The 17,080-nt window shown below is 45.6% G+C and overlaps 3 protein-coding genes across 3 annotated transcripts; 1 reads left to right on the forward strand and 2 right to left on the reverse strand.

Moving 5' to 3' along the window:
* Positions 1–695: 695 nt before the first annotated feature.
* LOC136199200 (sister chromatid cohesion protein PDS5 homolog B-B-like) lies at positions 696–6,121 on the reverse strand. Its single transcript, XM_065989356.1, has 34 exons — positions 6,045–6,121; positions 5,770–5,985; positions 5,629–5,718; positions 5,496–5,575; positions 5,316–5,445; positions 5,187–5,264; positions 5,014–5,139; positions 4,840–4,958; positions 4,685–4,779; positions 4,530–4,636; positions 4,434–4,475; positions 4,321–4,382; positions 4,161–4,265; positions 3,986–4,105; positions 3,892–3,924; positions 3,807–3,843; positions 3,708–3,759; positions 3,524–3,657; positions 3,299–3,472; positions 3,160–3,250; positions 3,056–3,110; positions 2,878–3,007; positions 2,665–2,820; positions 2,543–2,608; positions 2,330–2,448; positions 2,142–2,274; positions 1,955–2,089; positions 1,826–1,901; positions 1,661–1,769; positions 1,466–1,607; positions 1,361–1,408; positions 1,217–1,312; positions 1,110–1,160; positions 696–1,061 (listed from the first exon to the last, which is right to left on the reverse strand). The coding sequence occupies exons 1-34, from the start codon at positions 6,117–6,119 to the stop codon at positions 978–980; spliced, it is 3,366 nt and encodes a 1,121-aa protein (XP_065845428.1). The 5' UTR covers positions 6,120–6,121; the 3' UTR covers positions 696–977.
* A 96-nt stretch (positions 6,122–6,217) lies between these two features.
* On the reverse strand, positions 6,218–15,886 carry LOC136199199 (serine/threonine-protein kinase MRCK alpha-like). Its single transcript, XM_065989354.1, has 48 exons — positions 15,610–15,886; positions 14,831–14,922; positions 14,687–14,770; positions 14,522–14,617; positions 14,325–14,473; positions 14,177–14,270; positions 13,922–14,122; positions 13,795–13,865; positions 13,647–13,747; positions 13,517–13,596; positions 13,301–13,469; positions 12,731–12,805; positions 12,550–12,675; positions 12,338–12,495; positions 12,175–12,281; positions 12,059–12,126; positions 11,929–11,996; positions 11,634–11,870; positions 11,516–11,572; positions 11,418–11,461; positions 11,260–11,365; positions 11,061–11,191; positions 10,915–11,011; positions 10,705–10,862; positions 10,525–10,640; positions 10,404–10,468; positions 10,216–10,356; positions 10,055–10,160; positions 9,934–10,005; positions 9,817–9,881; positions 9,619–9,764; positions 9,321–9,564; positions 9,198–9,255; positions 9,079–9,141; positions 8,945–9,025; positions 8,803–8,886; positions 8,631–8,749; positions 8,465–8,579; positions 8,285–8,401; positions 8,154–8,234; positions 8,007–8,104; positions 7,863–7,953; positions 7,725–7,809; positions 7,631–7,672; positions 7,499–7,571; positions 6,919–7,113; positions 6,476–6,869; positions 6,218–6,419 (listed from the first exon to the last, which is right to left on the reverse strand). The coding sequence occupies exons 1-48, from the start codon at positions 15,788–15,790 to the stop codon at positions 6,403–6,405; spliced, it is 5,418 nt and encodes a 1,805-aa protein (XP_065845426.1). The 5' UTR covers positions 15,791–15,886; the 3' UTR covers positions 6,218–6,402.
* Positions 15,887–16,073: 187 nt separating this feature from the next.
* LOC136199205 (riboflavin-binding protein-like) lies at positions 16,074–17,065 on the forward strand. The gene is made up of 2 exons (XM_065989361.1): positions 16,074–16,393; positions 16,518–17,065. The coding sequence occupies exons 1-2, from the start codon at positions 16,098–16,100 to the stop codon at positions 16,963–16,965; spliced, it is 744 nt and encodes a 247-aa protein (XP_065845433.1). The 5' UTR covers positions 16,074–16,097; the 3' UTR covers positions 16,966–17,065.
* Positions 17,066–17,080: the final 15 nt, after the last annotated feature.

Here is a 17,080-nt window from a genome sequence, read left to right on the forward strand (position 1 = left end):
TCGTGCGTGCTTCGAACGTTCTTTAGGCACTGCACACGATCTCATCAGAACCGCGAAATGAGCTCGGGAAAGCTCTTTCGCGAAGAGAGGCCCCTTTATTTCCTCTGCACGTGCCAGTTGACCTTCGTGCGCCTATGCGAGGGTTTACCGCTTGTTTCGAGGTCTGGTCAGTGATTCTTCGCTTTATAAATGACGAATACGATTGTGTGTTGTGCATTTGTTCAAATAAAACAGGGGGCCCCCATGAAATAGAAGAAGAAGGAGACGAAGAGGTTGACCGCGGTCCCAACGTCCTCAGCATGACGGGTTCGGTCCAGAACTGCGGTGATCTGCAGCTTAATTATAAGATGCGATCACCTAAACTGCTTGTACGCCTCCCCGTGGTATGAGGCCGAACGTCTAAAAGGCCACCGACTCCTGGGCAGGCCTACATCAACTGCTGAAGCGGTTGTGCGGCCCCGAGCAGAAAAACTGCCCACCCTCACGGCGTGCATCTCTCGCCTGAGGCTATACCATTCTCGGTAGTCTCTTTGGGAGAACGACGCCTACAGCAAATGTGCCTGTATGCAGTACTGCAGGCACACATTCTTCTCTCCCATTTGGGGGAGGAGGAGGGGGTGAGGAGGGGGTGGGAGAGGGGAGGGAGCACTCGCATTGAAGAAGAGACAATTTGCTTGAATTTTTACATCCGGGATTTTATTGAATAAAATTTGCGCATGGCTTCCCCTACTTTTGCCTCTCCGTGCCCTATCTACGAAAAGCGTGGCGTCAACTCGAACTCCAGCGCGCTAGAGTCGCGTAACGCCGCGCGTGCATGCACGTGTGGAGACTCCGTCCCCCGGCGAGACGGCGGGACGGAGTTTCCCCTGCTGCCCTGTGCGTGATCTAATATGCGTCTACACTACTAGAACGTACTACGTATGAGAACAATTAAAGAACAACGCAACTATGATTAGAAACGCAACGTGATTCGGAGTTCACTTGGCGGATGACACTTCGCCCTTCGTTTTCGCTTTCTTTGTTTTTGGTGCTTTCGCCGCCAGACGACGCCGTCTTTGTCCCTATATAGAGAAAACAACGTTCATGCAGTGGAACTAGGGCTTGCTTACTTTTTCTGAAAATAGAGCGTTGATTCTAACCAGAATCGACTTCAGATATTCCTATCGAATGCATACGCGCGATAAATCGAGAAAATGCCTGCAGGAGAACTTCCGACCTGCGCTTGAATTGCCTTTCGCTCCTTTCGCCTCGTCCTGAAGAGCGAAGCATGCAACCACGGATTTCCGGCGAATTCATCCGTTTCAAATGTAGCCTAAATAAAAAAATTTAATTTGATATCATCAAATTCCGTTTACGTGACCTTCTTTCTGAGAATGTTCATACCGATTTCCGCTACAATGCAAAGACGCTGAAAAAAAGACCACGTCGTTAACACATAAATAATCTGTTTTAAATTAAAACCAACCCTGTCTGCTTCGTCTTGTTCCACTTCGTTTCCAACCGGCACCGTTGCATCTTCCACTGAAGGAATCGCCTTCAGTAAGTTTAGAATAAATTGAACGTGGAGTTTCTGATCCACAAAGGGTTCTAAGTAAAACCACAGACAGCTACGGAGAAACAGGTAAATAAACAAATAAATATTTTTTATTCTGGGGCAAACTCTCGTATGCACTGAAGGGACGTCGTTTCCTCCCCATAGATCTCGGAGTGGGCTAAGAAGTGAACCGCTGCTGGTACGGAGTATTCTGGATAAGCAAGAACCTTTATTCCTGCAAGCGAGAAGAAACCTTATCTATCACCTTGACGATCGATTAATAGCGCTTACCCGGATTGCCTCTTAGCAGTTCCTGCGTAGACTTGTAACTCCATTCCTTGACCAAACAAGCGAATCTCTCCGCTGCCTAATTAAGAACAAAAAATTTAATTTTTGTGAAGACATGCCCATGCGACGAACATTGATTTTCAACTTCTCGTTCCTTTCTATTCCAAATAGAACAAAGAAAGACGTGAACCACGGTCTCGTCATGCCCTGCATAAGTGCCGGAAAAAATTTGAACAGAAACTCGTACTTGACCGAAGCGTATTCATTCTAGGTGAAGAGAAACAGTAAGGAGAGGGAGTGCAACGAAATGAATGAATACAAGAAAAATATTTCCAATAGTTCTGTATGCATAAAGAGGATAGCACCAGTCGGAAAAGCGCATGTCCTCCGTAGAGCAGAGGTGCAAAACTGCAAGGCAGGAGCGCAATTGAAGCCAAGCTCGATCAGCGCTCCTGCACAGATGAAAACAACTTATTAACGTTTCATTTACTAGCTGAACTGGTTTACTGGGAACAGACGTTGTTTGTTGTTGCCACTTCCTCTAAGCATGTCCCCACAACTCTGACCAAATCCGTTATCTCGCCCTCAGAAAACACGCAATAAGAAAGAAACTTCAAACCCGTCATCTACAAAAAATTTAAAAGGACAAAAATGCAATATAAGAATCTCATTTTTGATTGAACTTTTGAATCTTCTAATAGTCTGTAGACTTGTACAAACCTTTGCTCTTGTTTTATGCGAAAGTTCGTCTTTTTGGCGCCATTCGAAATCGCTTTCTCCTGCGCTCTTTGAACACAGACTTAGTTGCAAAGGATGTGTCGGTCAGTGAGATGGGTACCTACCTGTTCACTCTTCATCAAGTCTATAACAAAATGTACTATTGTGTCTCGTTGTTCTTCTGACATATCTCCCGGGAATAGTTCTGCGATGTGACGCAGAGCCTTCAGGGCACTCCTCAGTTCTTCGTCGTCGCTCGTCTGCAGCTTAGTCAAGAGAGACTACGCGATACGTGCAATATAAGACCAAAAAAGTAGGACAAGAGTGCACGTGCCAACCGGAAGAATTTGCCTAATAATATCGTGCGATTCTGAGCAGACTTGCCCTTGCGAAATGAGACAGATTGACTCCTTCGCTTGACGAGGCGATCCAGAGAGAATCAGTTTCGTCGCCGTATGCGAGACATCGCTTGAAACACCAAATAGTTTGAATTAAGTTCTCTTTGCATATATATACCTGCTTAGCTCCGTTCCTCTGCAAAGACGACGAATCATTTTCAGGGCCAATGAGCCTATAAAGAGAATTCAGCATTGAGCTCAATTAAAAACTCGTCCCATTACTTATTAGCTCGTTGTCGTGCTCAATCAATTGAGGAAGATCTTGAGCGACTTCGACTGTAGTAAAATACGAAGGAAAGTGCTCGACAAATACCTAAAATGTCAAATTACGAATGCGAAATAATTGTGCTCTTTGTTCTACGGTTAGAAGTTTCATCGCTGTGGCTGAGATATCGCTCTCAATGTCAATGAGAAGGCTCACTTTCTCGAAAAATAAGCTCGCCGATTCGGCGTCGATTATTCTCGAGCAGCAACGTATCAGCAGGACTCTGACCGTCTTAGCGACGCTACGATCGAATTCTTCAACGACGGTATCCTATATAAAGAAATTGCCTATTTTTTAAATTTCTCTTAATCTTCTCCCAACTATGGCCTTCGTCACAACAGTTGACGACGACGACGTCAAAGCCCCTTTCACGCTTTCCCGGACCGACTCGTCTTCTTCAAGTCGTTGCCAAAACACTGAAAAGTGCTTTTCAGCGTGGGAATGATATAGCACGCCTATGGGAATAGACTTGAAACAGCTGCTTAGCACCAAAACTCGTATATACTGGAGAACTTGTGATAGGCTACGCGTTCAAGAGAAATGTCTTGCTCGTCATCCTATAATAAGATATTCAAATTGATTAATTTTTTGGAGTGCCACTAACCGCTTGGAGACACATGTCCAAAAGACTGCGACCCCAACTATATATATACATATATAGATTATGATTATTATTTGAGAAAATTAACCTAGCAATGTCGGAGATCATTCGCTGAAAGGCTCTACACAAAGAGACTTGAATTTCCGCGGAAGGTGAAAACAACGAGCAGATATAATGCATACGAAATATCGTCGCCCCCGTTCAGGTATTCGACGACGAAAACGAGTCGTTGTGCCGTTTCAGCGGCGCTTAGTGCGTTGTCTCCCAAAATGAATTTGCAAAAAAGACGAACAATATCATACCTCCCCCCACCCATAAACACTAAATATTAGCAAAGAACTGATTAAAATGACTAACTTCTGCTGAGGATTATTGACCATGAAGCGACGCATGAAAGGGGAGAGTATGCCTCCCATTCGATCAAGATCGGTCTTTCGATAAACGTCGTCTTGGGCGCAAACACTAAAATGAAGTCGAGATCTCGAAAGATTAAGAATTCAATGCATTTAAGACAGGCCTCGTCATAACGGCACCAAGAAGTCGAACAAGTCCTTCGGACGCCGTCTGGCAAATGGTATACTAAGAGAAACACGTCGAAGTAGAAGCTAAGAGATACATTAAATTTCGCACACTAAAGTCCATCATAATCTTCTTCGTAACCTTCTCCAAAAGCTATACATATAAGAAATAATGAATTCTTTTTAATCGTGACGTCCACTGATTAACCATATCGGAAATGGAATAGAAATCTTCGTTGAGAGCACTGATAATCGACTCGACAACGATTCGACGCACTCCAACAAGCTGATCATTTATAAGATAACGAAGTTGCGCTAGAAATAAAAATTATTTAATAGTGAGTCTGGTATTAAAGTTAGCACCTTCCGTGTCAGCTCGAAGTTGGGGATGATACACCAAGAAGTACTTGGAATATTTGGCGCACATCCCTCTCACGTCAGGATCAATGTCCAAGAATCTGTGTGTGCACATAAGAGACTCTCAAACGTCACAGATTCAAATTCAGAGGGCAAGGCACCGTTCTAAGACTCTCGTCCAGATGTCATCCTTATTTTCTTCTCCAATTGTCGATTCCTTTTCAGCAATTAGTCGAACGTATAGCTTGACAGCCAATTTTCTTTCAAGCAAAATTTCGCTCTGCAAGGAAGAAGCTCGTTGTAGGGTTGGGTTTGGCTTCTTTTTCGTTGTTTACTTTGAGCTTGGAAGAAAACAAGGAATTCATCGATTCAAAGAGTTCGGGCGACGAACGGAAAAGGCGTAAGACGACTTTATTCATAGTCCTCAAGTCGTCCTCATCGACGTCTTGCCTTCCATAGTACTAAAACTCGGGATGAATTTCATTGCTCCAAATATTTTCTAGTCTACCATTCGAAGCAGCAAACGAAAGTTGCCCAATCCCTCTGTCAACAGACGCCGACACATGTTCTCAGCGTCGGGATTTGCCTTCAAAAATCACGCATCAACATAAGAATATAAGAAGAGCATCTTGTGCACCTCTTCGCCCAGAGTCAGAGGTCTGGCCAGCGACTCAAAGAAACCCGTTGAAATTGGACGTACTTCTTTTACGAAATCAATCACGATTTTCACGGCCGCATTGGCGAGGCTCGGTGATTGGTTCAGATATCTGAAAATGAAACATTTGAAGATATACGAAAACGTAATGGGGGGATTTACCCCGCGCAGTCGAAAACAGCTGTGAGCAACTGCTCTCCATGCGACGAACAAATTGCCATGGCACCGCTCCGAGCGAGTAACTAATAATAAAACATAATTCAATTAAATAATTAATAACAATTGATTGACTTGCCTCCCACAGACGTCGACGATAGATGACACTTCCTTCGTCGCGCGTCGTCTCACGGAAGTCGAGCTGACCAATGAAAAGACGGACGAGCGTCTGCACACGCGATGAACGTTTTTTTCTCCTTCCTCGTTCGTTTCGGCTCACCTGTCGCGTCTCGAGAGGCAGAAAAACGACTTTGCTGCCGAAAACGCGACACAATTCGACGGCGCAGACGGCGGCGACGAGTCGAACGAGCGAGTTCTTGTGTTGGACGACTCTCGGCGAGAGTAGAGACGATCCGAAGTCGCGAATCGACGGCAGCGACGACGACGAGAGGTCTCCATCGCAATCCTTGAACGCTGCTAGTGTTTTCGCCGCCTTCTGCGCTCGCGTGAGATCGAAAAACGACATGAGCAATCGACCTATAGGAGGCAGCCTACCTCTAGGCTGAAGAGCAATCGCTCCCAACGTATCGCGAGGCTCGAGAGAGCCTCGTTCGCGTCCATTCGATCCATGCGATAACGACGTACGAGCTGCCCGGATTTGACGCCCATGCCAGGCCTTTTTGGCTGTCGCGTCACCCGAAATGCGATCGCCGCGACGGCAGCTAAAATTTCAAGCTAAATTTAGATTCATGTTCTTAATTTTTACGACACAAATAAAACAAATAAAAAAGACTTTTTCCCGCTCAAAAAAGTCAAGGAAAAAAGGGAGATTTATACGATCTACAGGTCCTAACAGAAAGACAGACGACTGACTACAAACGCTTCCTAAAATTAAACCTATAGTCTGCACCATTCAAAGTTCTGTATTCACTAGAAGATGAAAACGGCATTTAGGAACGCGACTTCCTTACATCGTTTCTTCTTACTTGTATCTTGCTCGACTCCCCAATCGTCGTGAGGAGGAAAGGAGTAAGGGGGCGGACGAAACTGATCCTCCGGCAATTGCGCTTCAGCCGAGCCACCGTCGACTTCGTCCGGCGACGACAAATCCTCGTCCACTACTTCGTCCTCCTCGTCGGCTTCGTCGATTGGCGGCGATTTGTAGGGCGGCGGCGCTTCGCCGTCCGACGGCCCACCGAAGTCCGCGACACGCGGCGACGGCGATTCGCCTATTGGCGACATGCCGTCGACGGCGTGGGATGGCGGCGGAGCGGCGACGGAGCGGGATAATGTCGATGGCGGGGATGAGACGCCGGAAGGCGGCGACGTCGCTTTCATCGCAAACGTCCCCGTTTGAGGATCCATGTGAAGGATGTTGTCCTGCAATAAATTCTTCTCGTTTTGGGAAAGCGTTGCCTTTATTTCCTACTTTCTGGCTTGTGTTTTCCGACAGGAGTGCACTGCCGGTTTTTCTTGGTATCGCCAGATTGTCGTCGGGTTCATTGACGACGCCGCGAGCGCCGCCTGACGATCGAACTTTTCGTCCGGTCGTTACACGTCGCGTTGCGCTCGGAGGAAGACCCGTTCCTGTCGGATTAAAGATCTTTTCCTCGCTGGTGCGAGCCTAAAAAACGGTGCGGAGAATAAAGAGGGGGCATTTAGCAAGGCACAAAAAAAGCAAGGCACAAAAAAGCTCTAGCACGACCTCAACCATCTAAACGAAAAGAGGCTCAAAATAAAAATAGGATCTGACATTGCTTGAGTGACAGACAGGTGAATGACAGGTGATGACAACCCACTTCTATCCCGCTAGGCCCGCCCTTTGACATCTGATAATATTTCTATTTTTGTCATTAACAAAAAGACGTTGCAATGACAGGTGCTAACTCAATTAGACCCCTCGCCTGAGTGGCAGGTGATAGGGCCGTCTCTAGGGTATTTGAGTGGCAGGTGATAACGTTTGCAGCAATTATGTAAGAAGCACGCAAAGATAATATATCGTTTCTTACCACGAGTGTAGGAACTTGGTCTGGACCGTAATGTTTGACGTGGCTAAAGTTAATAGGACCTGAAATTTCCGTTCTACGATAGAAAAAAATTTAAATTCTCGTTTTATTGGATAACTGCACGAGGCTCTATACTTTGCAGTTGACGCAGCGGAAGGCTGTTGCTTGAACGAAAATCTAAAGGGAAAAAAAAGGTTGATATATACATTTATATTTTATTTACAGGTACCTTCGTTTGCTCTTATTCTTTTCGAGGTACTTGATCTTCCGCGAAGCGGCTGCACCGTCAGGAACGACAAGCTCCGCTTCAGCATCTACAAAAAAAGCAAGAATGGAAGAGAATTTGTAGGAATTGTTAACACCATACCGTCTGTTTTCTTGTCTTTAATGAATAGAAGTTTCGGAGTGTCGCCTCCCGTCCATAGCATAAGAGATCCGTCTCGGCACAGCGTTTTTCCCTAATCGAATTCGATAATTTCTCAGGCTTACAGTCAGACTCTAAAATGCGCGCCTTTTTGATTTGCATGGTCTGAATCCAGGCCGAAGTGTAGACGTCAAAAACGTCGACAGTGTTCTCGCTGCAGATGAAGAGATGCCGACCGCAATGGGCTAAAAAGAAGAGGCAATTATCGTTTGAAATTGGGGTCCCTTCACTTACCTATGTGGCACGGTACAGAAGGCCACATCAGTTCCTGACGCCGAGCTCTTTTTCCTTGAGAATCAACGTATACTCCAAGCACTAGTGATTCGTCACAATCAAATATTAAAGTTCTGGTTTGATGAAATTACTGTCAAAGCAGAGGAGATACTCTTTCGTTCCTCGCTGATCTAATTCAATGCAGCACAGACTGTTGAGAGGGTTGAGACCGACGAAACCAAGCGATAAATCGTCCGCGTGTATCAATCCTAAGCGCCCAACCCCCCAAATCAATTCTTTATTTCCCACCCTCCCGTTTTTAAAATAATTACTCTGCGGCTGCCCTTCCCCTAGTATGGAAAATAAGCTGAAGCCTGATTGATAGCCAACGCAGGCGCGATCGCCATTGACTCCTATCCACTGGACTTCTCTTTGGAGAGCGAGCTCCTGCGCGAAATGACCGATGAACGCGAGGCGTAATGAACCGGAAAACCTTACTTTGAGTTTCTTGTATCGGTGCTTGGTGTTGTTGAGCTCAAAGACGATGACTTTGCGCTTGACAGCGGCGCAGAGATAAGTGATTTGGTTGATGGAGCCCCAGGCGAACATGTGACAGTCTGAAAAGTCGATTTTAATTGGAAAAATGAGGATTTATTTAGGTATTTCGTACTGCGAGTGTCTGAGACTTTGTACGATTCCTGTTGGTGTCCTTCAAGCGTGGAGAAAGGATAGAGTCGAATGTGCTTTTGTCTTCCTACGAAAATCAAGCAATACATAGCAAAGCTACATGCTAAAGGACGCTGAGTGCTAACCTGAGAGCGCAATGACTAACTGCTCATCCGGAAGACAGTCAACTTGATAAATCTTCTTGTCCTTTTCGATTTCAATAACCGCTGATGTAAGCAAATACTGGAGGAAAAGACTACGACTAAAATGGGAGACGTACTGTCATCGGAAAGTTCAACAGTGAAGAGACGTTCCTCTGTACCAATGAGAACCCTGCCATTGTCTGAGACAACGAAAAAACGTCTCTTCCTTTTATCTACGTACAGGATTCGATCTCACCAACAATGACACCACAATTGGCAAGTCTGATCTGCTCCAACTGAGAAGCGTCGTATACCTGATTTATATACGGTACATTGGACTGTGTAAAGACGTAGCGCGAAGATAGAGAAGCTCGCCTACCTCCTTGGCCACGTATACGGACGTGTCAGTCTGCTCCAGCTGGCAGTAGAGCTTCCTCAGCTCTTTGAGCACGGAAATCCACTTTCGCTGGTCGGCAGCGCTCTCCGTCAAAACGAGGAGCTGCGTTTGGGCGCCGGCCGATTGAAATGTCCCTGTCATGACTTTAAAAATGCTCGGTATTTGTTTTTGATTCGCGTGAATGACGTCGGAACGTTCGACGCTGCAGACGTCGAATAGCTCGTCTCTGACGAATGCAAAAGAATTCCGAAAGGCGACGTCTTTTCGTGGAATTATTTACCGCATGTCGATAATTTTCGCGATGTTGATGTTCATGCATTTTTCCTTTTCCTGCTGCGACGTCGGATCGTAGAGAAAGAGCTTGAAATCGCAGACGACCGCGTACTGACGAACCCAGCCCTTTCTCACTCCCGACGGTTTGGGAATCTGAAAAGAGACGAAGAGATAATAGTCGTAATATTTGAATTTTAGAGCTTACTTTCACCCAGCCTTCACAGGCAGTCCCAATGCCCTTCTTTGGATCGATACCAGACATTCTGCCCACTGGGGAAAAGACGTCTATAGAGAGAGGAATAAAATCTCTTCGCGTTCTCACTTTTATCGGAGCTGACGGGACAGATACTTGGGACTTTGTCGGCGCAGTGAATGTGGCACGAAAAGTGGCAAACTAGAAACGAAAGATCTCCCACTTGCCGTTGATTTAAGACCGCCCTTACCGTCGCAACACATTCCCTGTCTCACCAAACCGACCATGATTGAAGAGCAGTGATTGCACTTTGAAGGTTTAGCGAAAGTCTTCACTTGAAATCGGTGAGATTTACCCTGAAGAGAAAGGGCAAGATACCCCAAGTTTTCTCTTTTATCTATTGTACAGTACCATCGTTTTCTTTGGCGAGAGAATCAGTTTCGATGGATGCGACTGGGCCACAGGCGGAGACTCGCTTCTCGACGATCGAGACTCGTCACTAGCGGCCGTCGCAGCGACGGCAGAAGCAGCGCCGTCAATTCCACCAAAATCCTAAAACGAATAATCATGAAATGATCATTGGGAAAGCCTTTGGGTACCTGAGAATTCGCCAGAAACGTGCCAAAGGACATTGTAGAGGAGGGACTGCCCATGCCGTCTCTTACTGCATGATACACGAATCTCAAGAGCTCGTAGATTAATTTTCCCTCGTTTTCTAACGTTTTGTTCTCTCGCGAATCACTTCCACGTCTTTCTGCAGCGAATCTTTCTCCTCTTGCACCTTATTCAGCCGGTCCAGTATCTCTTTGTTCAGCTGTTCTGTATCCCTCAATTTTCTATATAAAAATTGCCATTTTTTTCTTAAGAAGACTCTCTATTAAAATATTTATTTTTCCATACCGATCCGAGGCTTCAAGAAGGGACTGAAGCCGCGCCATTTCCTCCTGCAAATCGTGCTTCGCTTTGACTTGATTCTGCAGCTCCGCTTGGGCTTCAAGAAGCTGCTGTTTGTTCTGCTTATACAGCCTCCGATTTTGCCACGTGCCAATAGACGGGCGCTAGGGAAAAATGAATTTTTCAATTAGATTTTATTATTTATTAATCACGTACTCTCGTCACGCCGGTTTGCTTCACTGACTCCAATTCTTCAGCCATTTTTTTCGAGAGAGCATGCAAATAGGAACGAGCCTCTTTTTCCCCGTGAACCCTGTATCAAAACCCTCTAGGTTTACTTAGTACGATTTCGTCTAGTGCACCATTCTATTATCTCAGCTATTTGAGATTCCCAGTGGGTTACAGAGTCCCGTTCCTGGCTGGACAACGCTTCTTGAAGATTCACTTCTAATTGTTTATTCGTCTCAAGGCTTCGTTCAAGAGTTGTAGCCAACTGTGAGAAGATGAATTATTATTAATTATACTGTATATAGGAAATTAAATTATTGGTTTATTCTTTGCCTGATCGATTTCTATTCGTAGTTCTTCGTTGTCTTTGATCCACATTTTCTTTTCCATTTCGAAACGCTTGTTCTTCTCCTTCGTCAATTCTTCGACTTCCTGCAAACTGAGAAAAACAATTCAAATATTGACTCGCGTTCGAGTTCCAAAATCGTTACTTCTTCTTTCTCAATTTAGAGAGTTTCGTTTCAAGGGTTTTGATCTGAGAGAAGTCGTCCTAAGACGGCGGGGGAAAAAGTAGCCCAAACCCCCATACCTCTTGCTGCAAAGTCTGATTTTGAGTCTCAAGCGAAACAACCTGATCATTTAGCTCCTAAGAAAAAACAGAGACAATAATAATAACGTAGCAAAAATACATCAACTAAGGCTCTAACCCGTCTATCAGTCGAATGCTTGCTCGCTCGCGATTCTTCCACTTCCGTCTGGGCTTGCTGGAGCGCCGTGCGAAGTCGACCCACCTCTTTGACGATTTCAGGATCCGGTGCCGCCTGTCGGCCAATTCTCTGGCTCTGCAGCTCGTCCTCAAGTTGTTTAACGCGAAGTTCCAAGCGCTGGCGACCCGATTTCTCGCGGCGGAGGTCGGAGGTGAATTCTTCGACTTGGGCGGAGAGCTGAAGCCAGTACGTGTCCCCTAAGGGGCTGAAAATACTTTAAAAAATAGTCAATTACCTCTCTTCTTTTCTTGTCGCTGCTTCGGCTTTCCTGTCGCAAAGCGCTGACCTTAGAAATCAATTCCTCTGTAGAGTAGAAAGAGTTTAGACGTATTGATTGATTAATTAATTCTGGTTGAATTGATTACCGATTTCTTCCTCCTTCTCTCGTATCATTTTCTGCAGTTTCATCTTCTGTTCTCTGACGTCAGATAATCTGAGAAGACACCAGTGTATGATATCTATGCGTTCGTAATCGCCTTACTTGTCTGTAGAGTCTGATAGTTCGTTGGCGAGTCGCCTGCGTTCCGCCTGGACGTCTTTCATGTCTTTGTGCAAGCTGGCGAGCTTCGACTGACTTTCAGCCACTTCCTAAGCGTTTATAAGATCGTATATTATACTTGGGTTCTTTCTAAATGATCTCTTACCCTCTCTAGGTCTTCTCTTTCCTGTTTCGACGCTTTGCCTGTCTTTTCTAATATCTTCATTTTCTTGAGGAGATCTTCTTTGCTTGTTTCCATGTTCTCGCGCTTATTGGCTTCTTCTTTCAATTTCGCTTCCAGTTCGCTCTTCGAAGACTCCAATTCTGCGCGGAATTTTACAAATTTTGGGCCTTGGGGATTGAAAAGTTGAAACGTACCGGAAATTTTTCGAGTTAAATCGTCTTTTTCTGATCGCAATATTCCTAATTCTTTGGCGTCGTCTGACTTGCTCGCCACAGCGTCAATGGAAGGATATACTGCATCTAATTTCGCTGCTTTCGCTTCTGAGAAGTACTTACAGTGTGAAAAATAGGCTGCGTTTCTTTTTCTCCACTGTACCTTCTAAGTCTTTCTTCAGCCTGGCGTTTTCTTGACGCAACTCCTCAGTGGCTTTATCAGAGACACGAGTGCTCTCTAGATGAGGAATGAGGGAGTTTTACGGTTCCAGTACTAGTCAACTATGACTGCTCTACGATGAAATCGATCATCCAGGTTTATAAAAAAGACGCGTTTGCGTTAGAATAGCGCCCCCATGATATTTCTCCTTTAACTTAATAGAAAAGGTCAGAGCCATGCTGGGACTGTTGAAGCCGGTACGGTATATTGGCTTGCAGGACTCTTTCCTCTAAGGATTGAGAGTGCCCTACTCTCTAATAAAGTAGACAGGGGTGAAAAAGAGCATCAGGAGGGACTATTCGAGCCAGTACGGTATTTTGGCTTGTGGGACTCTTCCTCTAAGGGTTGGGTGTCCGTTGGGAACGCGAGTGGATAAAGTCTACAGAATATCACGTTTTGCCCCTTGAAAACGATTAAGTATGCATACAGGAGTAAAAAAGAGCACTCAGGGGGATTTTGGCTTATTCCTTTAAGGGTTGAGTGTCCGTGAATTGGGATAAATATTGACTATACCTGATGGACTTGCTGTTGCTCTCGCTCTCGCTGCCTTTCCGTCACTGCCATCACTGATCAGCTGTCCCAAGTCGGACAGCTGGCTAGTGTGCGTAAACGTGAATCCAACGAAAGGAAGATGATCTCCCTTGAACGTCGCAGGTCCAGACCCCGGCGCTCTCGGCATTTCCTAATTAGAAAATAAATAAATAAAGATAAATGAATTTTTAGTCGTACGTTGGGCGCTTTGTCGTCCACTGAGTCGAAGTTCGACGTGTCGGCGTCATCAGCAAGGCAGGGAACGTGAGGCGGCGTCTCTATGGGTAAAAATTCAACGCGCGTTTCCATGAGAATGATACTCCCGTACGTTCATGCAACGTTTCCCAATTTATTCCCTCGAAAAACGGATGATCTCGAAAATCGTCGATTCCCTTTTGACCAAGTCGTTCGGATTTGTCGCAGACAAGTCTAAAAAATGGATAAATTAAATGCACCTCTTTCATATGGATATATACCGGTTAATGAGATCACGTGCTAGTGGAGAGACTTCCTCTTCGTCGACGTCTTCAGGAAATTGAAAACTATTCTAAAGAGAGAAGAAATATTCGAATAATAATATTCACAAAATGGTGTGACGCTTACTTCGAAGTTCATTATTTTTCCGTACGTTTCTACTAAGGATTCGGCGTAGAACGGCGTCTCTCCAAAAAGCATCTCGTAAAAACAAATGCCAAGTGACCACCAATCGCATTCCGTGCCATAGATGCCCTTCTGAGCTTCCATCGCTTGAAGAATTTCCGGCGATATGTAGTCAGGTGTCCCCACAGCCACGGAGGAATTAACCTAGAAAAATTAATAAATAAATGAGATTAATTCTGGAGGGGGGAGGGGTCATACTGTTCCGTCTTCTCGTAGTTTCATGCACGAGCCAAAGTCGGCTAATCGAACGTGTCCCTTACGATTTATGACGAAGTTATCCGGCTTGACGTCCCTAGTAAATCCCCCATAACTAATAGGATCCCATTGACGTCATAGAAGTGAAAACCTGTGCACGTATCCTAGGGCGTGAATGGAATTGACGCAGAGAACCATTTCCGCCAGATAAAAACGCGCCATATCCTCGGGCAAGCGATCTTCGTGCTTCGCAAGCAAAGTCAATAGATCGCCACCAGAGTAATACTCCATCACCAAATACTAATCAATCATAATGAAGACTACGTCTCAGATGTGATAATCAATAACCAAATAATTTTCGTCTTGGAATGCGTATTCCAAGGCGGTGATCCAATTTCGATTTCCGAATACGAGAACGTCTCTTTCCTCGCGAAAACAAGCCGTCTACGTAAAGATAAAGACATGGTCCTTATATATATAAATTTATTCTTTTTTTGACGCTTATCTGCGTACTTCGCGTCGTCGCAACATTTCCCATTTGTTCAATTGCTTCATCGCGTAGATTCTATTCGTGTCTTTTTGGCGTACGACGTGAACCTGATCCCCCCCAAAAAAATCTTTTTTTCGTTGACGGAAAAGAATTAGAGCATTTCCTACCTCGCCGAAAGCGCCGCGGCCGATAATTTTTACCGTTTCAAAGTCGTCGCGTTTCAATCGAAGCGTTTTGACGCGTTCAACGACGGGACGAACTGCAAAATAACGTCGTTTCCTCAAAAGGGGCCTCACGGACGCAAACTTCTCAAGAAGGTTACGTTTAACAGGCGTTTCAAATACAAATAAGCCCTAGAGGTTCTTCTCTGCATGTAAACGCGCACCGTGAGAATCGCTCACAGATGCGGTTCCCCAAAAGGGACCCTCTAAGCAAATCGTAACAATAATGTGCGAGACAAAGCAATCCCTCGCACTAAAGCGCGTCGAACGCGTCTGGAGTCGCCAGACACGACGACATAAGGAGCTAAACGCCACTCATTGACGAGACACAACGCCACGAGTTAGAATCGTTCGGAACTCAAATAAACGCTCAAACAACACAACTTTGGCGCCGATTAGCGACCGAAAACGCGATTGCAGCCCAAAGAAATTTGCCCAGAAGGCGAACTTTTGACAGAAGGTCACAGGAACAAAAGGGGCCCCCCTCTCTAGAGTCCTCTCCTTCGAAAGACATTCAGAGGAGACAATTTAGGGCGTTGCTGTTTATCCGGATTCCCGACACATTCCAAACGTGGGTAGATAAATTTCATCGAAAAAAACATCAAATTCGACCATTTCCGAAATACGAAAGGAATTTTTTTGCGGTTTCGAGGTGCGACAACGCGCATCGAATCCAATACGAATACAAAATAACGCCCCGATTCGACCCCGAACTCCCCGCTTACGCGTCTCGACGAAATCGGCGAAATTCTTCTCGCGACACAGCGTGCTCTCGGCGCACTCGTCGTGCAATAGAAGCAGAAGGTCGTGCAGCGTCTCAATCGACACGGCGCCGCCGCTCGATTGGACGCAGCCGCTCAAATAAAGACGCTCGAGCGCGTCGATTCGTTCCCGAGCGGCGGCCATGACGTGGCGATGGATCACCGAGTGAGAGTCGTCCTCTCCGCGTCGAGAAACGCGCCGAAAAGGCCGGCTCTGTTTCCTTCGCCCCTCGGTATGGAATGTACGGGAGGTTGGGTGTAAATACTTTAATTGATCTATATGCGCGATGTAACTGGTTTTCGAGGAAAGAAATTGATTGACGTCGATTTGACAGGGGCATGCATTGATTATCTTCTCTATTTGGACCAGGAAAATTTTTTTGGATACCCGTGTACACCAAGGGCGGGCATGTAGCCGGGGCCTTTGCATTGTTTCTTCACTTCCGCATACGATGCGTATAAGATTGCTTGCTGCCCTTTGCGTCAGCCTCGGCGTCGTCGCTCTCGAGGCCAAATACAATCCGACGAAATGCCTCGAGGGAGAAAAGCACAAGGAGGTTCCCAGTCCCGAGGGAGACGACTACAAGGCCTGTTTGGCCTACAGGGATCGAACGTGCTGCACGGCGAAGTTCACCGAACAGCTGGCTCAAGCGACGGTAACCAGCATCGATAACTTCCACTGGAATCGATGCGGTGCGCTCTCGAAATCGTGCGAAGCGTTCATGATTCACGTCGAGTGCTTTTACAGGTGAGGGAGGAGGATGTGATAGTGATAGAGTGACACGTTGCAATTAAGTGTAGACTTGTCAATTAATTAAGCGTAGACTTGTCATTTTTAATTAATTAATTAATTAATTGAGATTATTTTAAAGGTGCTCACCGAACGTCAATAATTGGGCGAATCCTGACTATCCGTCCGCTATGAAGTTCGTTCCTGTCTGTGGCTCGTTCTGTGATCGGTGGTATAGCGCTTGTCGTAAAGACCTATCCTGTGCCACGGATTGGATCTCAGATTGGAATTATACTGAAGTCAGCGGGAATCAGTGTCGTGACGATGCCCAGTGTCTCTCCTTCGAAACGCGCTACGCCGACGGCAAAGCCTTGTGCGAAAAAATGTGGGGACTGTCATTTCGCTATGTCAACGATTCGATATCGAATGATAAGTGTCTGATGATGGATGGGGTCGATTTCGTGAAGCATAACGATGTCGCTGTAAAAGCCATCTTCGATGCATCAGGATCTGAGAAAGTTTTGGGACATGGCGGACTCATTTCTATTCTGTGTACTGTCTTTTGGCTCACACTAAAGTGTTTAGCTTAGGTTTTGATGTCTGTGTGGCATGGTCGCAATTCTTTGTCTAGAGTTTATGACTGTTTGATTTTTTGGATGTCTGTATGGGGCAATAAATTTATTCATTGGAGATATACGGGATTTG

The sequence above is a fragment of the Oscarella lobularis genome, chromosome 20, assembly GCF_947507565.1.
Source record: "Oscarella lobularis chromosome 20, ooOscLobu1.1, whole genome shotgun sequence".
In the NCBI taxonomy this organism is placed as follows: domain Eukaryota; kingdom Metazoa; phylum Porifera; class Homoscleromorpha; order Homosclerophorida; family Oscarellidae; genus Oscarella; species Oscarella lobularis.

Excerpts from the sequence above, each read along its gene's own strand:
- LOC136199200 (XM_065989356.1), bottom strand. The coding sequence starts at position 6,119 with ATGGATCGAATGGACGCGAACGAGGCTCTCTCGAGCCTCGCGATACGT. Across the intron at positions 3,844-3,891 it reads ATGATCTCCGACATTGCTAG|TTGGGGTCGCAGTCTTTTGG; the intron begins GTTAATTTTCTC and ends GTATATATATAG. Across the intron at positions 3,008-3,055 it reads AGAGGAACGGAGCTAAGCAG|CGATGTCTCGCATACGGCGA; the intron begins GTATATATATGC and ends TGGTGTTTCAAG.
- LOC136199199 (XM_065989354.1), bottom strand. The coding sequence starts at position 15,790 with ATGGCCGCCGCTCGGGAACGAATCGACGCGCTCGAGCGTCTTTATTTG. Across the intron at positions 12,676-12,730 it reads GCTGAAGAAAGACTTAGAAG|AAGCGAAAGCAGCGAAATTA; the intron begins GTACAGTGGAGA and ends AGTACTTCTCAG. Across the intron at positions 12,496-12,549 it reads TTTAACTCGAAAAATTTCCG|AATTGGAGTCTTCGAAGAGC; the intron begins GTACGTTTCAAC and ends AATTCCGCGCAG.
- LOC136199205 (XM_065989361.1), top strand. The coding sequence starts at position 16,098 with ATGCGTATAAGATTGCTTGCTGCCCTTTGCGTCAGCCTCGGCGTCGTC. Across the intron at positions 16,394-16,517 it reads CACGTCGAGTGCTTTTACAG|GTGCTCACCGAACGTCAATA; the intron begins GTGAGGGAGGAG and ends ATTATTTTAAAG.